The sequence below is a fragment of the Astatotilapia calliptera genome, chromosome 9 (assembly GCF_900246225.1).
Source record: "Astatotilapia calliptera chromosome 9, fAstCal1.2, whole genome shotgun sequence".
Taxonomy (NCBI): domain Eukaryota; kingdom Metazoa; phylum Chordata; class Actinopteri; order Cichliformes; family Cichlidae; genus Astatotilapia; species Astatotilapia calliptera.
This window is the reverse complement of record NC_039310.1, coordinates 30863078-30869181: the sequence shown is the minus strand read 5'-3', so window position 1 is coordinate 30869181 and position 6104 is coordinate 30863078. Positions and strand designations below refer to the sequence as shown.

At 48.1% G+C, this 6104-nt stretch overlaps 1 protein-coding gene across 3 annotated transcripts in view; it reads right to left on the bottom strand.

Moving 5' to 3' along the window:
* actr3b (actin related protein 3B) overlaps positions 1 to 5188 on the bottom strand; it is a 12113-nt gene extending 6925 nt beyond the window's left edge. Inside the window, exons 1-2 of one of the 3 annotated variants that reach the window (XM_026180538.1) lie at positions 4969 to 5188; positions 1138 to 1193 (exon numbers count right to left, since the gene is read on the bottom strand). In XM_026180538.1, coding sequence (XP_026036323.1) covers positions 1138 to 1193; positions 4969 to 5012 — 100 coding nt within the window. In that variant the 5' untranslated portion in view covers positions 5013 to 5188. Of the gene's footprint in view, positions 1 to 1106; positions 1194 to 4968 lie in introns of all 3 variants that reach the window. The other 2 variants (XM_026180536.1, XM_026180537.1) reach the window with 2 other exon arrangements.
* Between the last annotated feature and the right edge of the window lie 916 nt (positions 5189 to 6104).

Here is a 6104-nt window from a genome sequence, read left to right as displayed (position 1 = left end):
CACACATTTATTAACTGTGAAAGTCTGCAGCAGTACATAACCAGGATCGCCTCCTGTTGGCACATTTACACATGTGGGTAACGAAGCGCTGACATGCTGCATGATGGGAAATCAGTCATCAAAGCAGCCTTCAGCTGACTGTTGGTGTATACATGAAACTGAGCTGAGTAACTCCATGAAGGAGGTGATAGAGGCCGTGATGAAAGCACAACCTCATATCCAAACTGTCGCCCGCTCCGAAACCTTCAGTTGGTCCAGTTTTAGTCTGATATCTGGAACCTGTTTGCCTTTAGACTTGACGCAGCGTGTGAGGAGGTTAATGATGTGGTGGAGTGTGCAGCATTGGACCATAAAGCTCTCACATTTAAGTCCACGCTGGAACCAGTTGGCCCATCACATACTGTTTTGTAGCCGACCACTTCAAAGCGTTCCAGGCTCCGGTTGCCTAGGTGACCCTCTAATGTATTTACCACTCAGTGGTATTCTTCGCTGTCATTGGGTAGACCCTTGAGTTGCTCGCCTCCAAGTTGAGGAGAGAACATCACAGATCTGCACACTTCACATCAGCGGCCCTTTCTTCATCCACGTGCACTTGAAGTGGCCAAAGATGGTTCACTCGTTACTGAGAATACCTTCCAGTGTGTATGCAGCTTTAGACTGGTTGGTTCTGACTTGGAACTCATGTCACAGTTATCTTATTTGGAGAACTGGGACAAAAGGTGTTCCACAGGGGTCAGTACTTGGCTCTGACCTATTCACCTGGTTCTCAAATAACCTGGTATCACTGACTAACAGCGGCTCTATTCATTACTATGCTGTGGATAATGTGGTGTACTCATTCACACCTTCTACTGACAAAGCCTTGAACTACCATTCATCCATTTTTATCAAACATTTACCCAGTTTAGAGAGGCTGCAGCCTATCAGAGGGCTGCTCTGAACCTAAAACTGTTTGTTTGGTCATTTCAAAGATGTGATTAGATTTAAGCTTCTCTGGTTAGATAAAGACTTATATTTTTATACTTATGTGGAAGAACTGATGAAGACGCAGAGTTAGGTTCACTTTGAGCTTTAGAAACAGAAAGTGAACCTAACTTAACCTTAACTGTCTGTCCGTCGTTGCTGTGAGATGCTTACAGGACGGCATGATGAACTGTGGCTCGGTGTTTCCTGCATAGCCGATCTTTGTGTATCTGCAGCCACACAGACAGAAACAACAGTTAGACATAAAGGTTCTTAACATCTGGCTGTGGGTCCAAATACGGCCTCTGTGGAAAACAGTGGAGTGACTCCCAGCAGACATTTATAAATTCAGTTTTGCACATAAAACATTGATAAAACATCAGGAAATGAGTCAGCAAACAGAGGCGTGACCGATTACTGCTTTGTCTTTGACCTCTATGTAAATATTCAGTTCATGTAGAAAATGATGAGCAACAGTAACAATAATCAGGACCTGCAGATACAAAGCACCGAAACATCATTTCAGCAGTTTGACTTCAGGAGCGTTTGCCTGACGACACTCACAGTGTTTGACTCATTTTTACTGCAGACCTGTCCTTAGGATGATATCCTTTTACCTCATCACAAGGGAAAAGTACCTAAAGTAACTGTAGTAACTGTAAAGTAACTGTAGTATTTTCACTACATCAAAAAAACACGAACAAAAAAAATGACATCTTGTTCCATTAAACTGAGTTCTGACAAATAAATCATGAAAGATTAAAAATGAACTGAACTGGCTGTGATTGCTGGATAGACCCACACGTCTAATACCTGACCCTGGGATCAGTTCTAATACCTGACCCTGGACCCTGGGATCAGTTCTAATACCTGACCCTGGACCCTGGGATCCCTCTCCAAAGCCAGACCAAACTGATCTGGGACCTGCTCTGAGTGTTTTTGGCTGTTATGCGTGCGTTCACGGCTGACAGTCAGCTCAGCGTCACCCTTTAAACGCCTGCAGCCGTGAGCTATTTCTAAACGACCCCACGATGTCACCTTGGCTCGGGGGCATGGACCGACGTCGAGGCTGAAGGAGATCACGTGATCTCTGATTCTGAACAGGGGGAGGGGGGTCAGTGTGCAGCTGTCCCACATTCACACTGTGGCCCAGAATAGATCGCGCACAGACTGGTCCACAACTTCACCTGAACCTCCACCCAACCAGCAGCTCCCACAGCAGCAGCTGGATGAACATGTGGAACAGCTGGAGCTCAGTGTAAGCACCGCCATCAGCCCCTCACCTGCTCCAACCACCTGATCATCACAGCGCGTTTACCTCCACCCACTGATGGATGATTCCATGAGCCAGCTTTTATTTTGATAATCTGTCCCTGTAAACACAAGCACGCGCGCGTACAAAAACACACACACAAACACGCACACTCACTCCGGAGGATTAAAGCCAGGAAAGCTGCGGGTCCAGATGGCATCAGCTCAAGGGTCGTCAGGTCCTGCGCGGACCAACTGTGTGGGGTGATGGAGCACCTCTTCAACCTGAGCCTGAGGCTGGGGAGAGTCCCACAGCTCTGGAAAACCTCCTGTGTGTGGCTCTGACATCCCCCCTGATGAAGACTCTGGAGTGGCTGGTCCTGGCTCAGCTTCGGCGCCTAACAAGCTCATCACTTCAGTTTGCCTACCAGCCTGGCATTGGAGCGGATGATGCCGTCATTCACCTCCTACATCGTTCCCTCGCTCACCTGGAGACCGCTGGAAGCACTGTGAGAATCATGTTCTTTGATTTCTCCAGTGCCTTCAACAACATTCTTCCCACGGTCCTGAAGGACAAGCTGGAGAACTCTGGAGTGGACCATCACCTCACTACCTGGATCCTGGACTACCTCACCGACCGACCACAGTATGTGAGGACTCAGGGCTGTGTGTCGGACAGGGTCGTCTGCAGTACGGGGGCCCACAGGGAACGGTTCTGGCTCCGTTCCTCTTCACCATCTACACTGCAGACTTCTCCCACAATTCCACCCAGTGCTTCCTGCAGAAGTTCTCTGATGACTCTGCAAGAGTCGGCCTCATCACTGATGGGGACAACAAGGAGTACAGAGGTCTGACCCAAGACTTTGTGGACTGGTGCCAGCTGAACTACCTCCAGATCAACACTAGTAAAACCAAGGAGCTGGTGGTAGACTTCCACAGGCACAAGCATCCTCCACTGCAACCACTGAACATCCAAGGTATGGACATCGAGGCTGTGGACAGCTACAGGTAGCTTGGTGTTCATCTGAACAATAGACTGGACTGGACTCATAACTCAGATGCCCTCTACAGGAAAGGGCAGAGCAGGCTGTACCTGCTGCAGAGACTCAGGTCTTCTGGAGTGGAGGGCCCACTCCTGAAGACCTTCTATGACTCTGTGGTGGCCTCAGCCATCTTTTATGGTGTGGTCTGCTCTGCATCTCTGCCGGGGACAGGAAGAGACTGAATAGGCTGATCAGAAGGGCCAGCTCTGTTCTAGGATGCCCTCTGAACTAGGGCTGGGCTATATCATACCGTTCACGGTAATACCGGTGTAATTTTGGGCAACGATAGGAAAATGAAATACTGCGATAGAATATGGGTAAAACGCGCATGCGCAGTGCCTTTGTTTACATACCCACATGGCGGCGACGCAGAACGAGAAGAGCGAAAGCGGATCGTTGAATGAAACGGATGAACCTGAACTGGTTTGTAAAAACGCTGCAGCTTCACTGGTGTGGAACTGGTTTGGCTTTCGTCCGTCAGACACACAACAAAGCACTATTTTTGGTAGCGCATGCTAGCGGGCCGTCGTTATTACCGTGTTTTTGGAAAATACGGCGCACTTAAAATCAATCCTTTGATTTTTCTGAAAGTCGACAGAGCCCCTTATAATCCCGTGTGCCTTATGTCTGAACTCTGGTTGTGTTTACTGACCTCGAAACGATTTTATGTGCACGGCGCTCGAAAATCTGTTAAATGTTTTAGTACAACTTTGCTAAACTACGAAGCCGCACCGCTTGATGGATTGTCGGAGCATTACGGCTGTCGTAGGCGGAGCCTCGCGGAGTGATACGTACTGCGCTTCAATATAATGTTACCGTATTGTGTGTGTATAACCTCGTTTTAAGTTTTGTGGATATTATACATGGTTATGCTGAGGATATGTCGCCCGGTTTCCACTGGAAATGTCAGCAAAGAATTTGCATTTGCACTGTTACATTTTATATAACTTTAATGCACATAAAACAGCTGCTTGTTTAAGTGAAAATACATTGATGGGGTTTTTTGCACTAATAAAGTTGTGGAGTTGTAAAGTATTTTGTCTAGTGTCAATTATATCGTCAGTTATATTGTTATTGCAAATGTTCAAATGTATATGGTGATAAATATTTTTGGTCATATCGCCCTGCTCTACTCTGGACCCAGTGGAGGTGGTGAGTGACAGGAGAACGGGGGCTAAGCTGTCATCCCTGTTGGACAACATCTCCCACCCCATGCAGGAGACTCTGACAGCACTGAGCAGCTCCTTCAGTGGCTGCAGCACCCACGGTGTGGGACGGAGAGATTTCGCAGGTCTTTCCTGCTGTCAGACTCCACAACAAAGACTCCAACTGATCAAACACACAAACCCACACATGTGCAACAAGACTAAGTGCAATACTCTTTCTGGCATCGTTGTATTATACTCATATTGTATATAGCATTTGTATTCTATTTTATTCGATTGTATATAGTATTTTATTTTTATTCTATTCTATTCTATTCTATTGTGTACAGTACCTTATGATATATTATTCCAGTGTTTTTTCTCAAATTTTTCTATGCAACTTTGCACCGTCCACTCCTGTAACAAAACTAATTTCCCACGCGTGGGACTAATGAAGGCTATCTTATCCACATACATGATGCTGTTCACAAAAACACATGACGTCACATGTACTGCCACTGCGCGCGCATGTGTGTGTGTGTGTGTGTGTGTGCGCTTGTCCTGACCCGGTCCCGCAGTCTATCACGCACGGGGGCAGCTGCAGGGACATGGCGCGGTCCTGCTCGGTCCGGCCCACAGAGCTCGGTGTCGGTGGTCGAAGCGGAGTCCGGTGTGTGATGGAGGGAGGAACGCGTACGCTCTGCGTGCGGGTACGTGAGCATATGTGTGTGCGCGAGCACTTCCGGGTCGGAGGGCGAGATGGAGAAAATAGAAACAGCTGACGCAGCCCCGGTAACCGGAGTCTGTGCTACGTTCACGTAATGTGCGTAAATGAGATCGCTGCTGTTCAGAGCACAGAGAATGAAAGAGAGGAGGAGGAGCAGGCTGTGATTGGCTCATCCTGCTTCCAAAATGTCAACTAATGCGCACTTTGAACTTTTAAATAAAGTTTATGGACGACAATGACGCGCTCGGTGTGATGAGGCGGGACGTCCAGCAGGGGGCGGCAAACACTCACAGCAGCATAGATAGATAGATAGATAGATAGATAGATAGATAGATAGATAGATAGATAGATAGATAGATAGATAGATAGATAGATAGATAGATAGATCCTGCAGGTGTTCAGTCTGCTGCTGTAGTCAGAGATAACACAGTTACACAACCTGCACAGCTCAGCAGTGAGTCCTCAAACACGTGAGGACACTGGACAGAAGAACAAGTGTCCAAAAAACTCTCCGCAGGTGAACAGCACCTGAGGCATGATGTGGATCTGAGACATGATGTGGATCTGAGACATGATGTGGACCTCCAGCTCATCAGGAAGCCGTTCTTCATGAAGACACAGGCTGAGCTGTGATGTCTGATGGAGCCACAGTTGAAGGATCATGTTTCTGATTTTCCTCCATGCTCGAGACTTTTGCACAGTCCTGCAGCGTTCCTGGCTCAGACTCAGTAGCGGTTTTTGATACGGGCGACACGGGCGGTTGCCCGGGGTGGCATCATGGTGCGGGGCGGCATCACGGGCATCGGCAAAATAAAAATAAAAATTACTCGTAGTCATGCTGCCCCGACATCATGCCAGGGCATATTGGGAATGTCGTAGGCACCGACTGGGTTTGCTGGGAGTAAGGGCGCCCTCCGTTTGCGAGGTGCGCCTGCTGCTTGCTGCACAGGGAGGAAAGGGCGGGCGGCGGGGGAT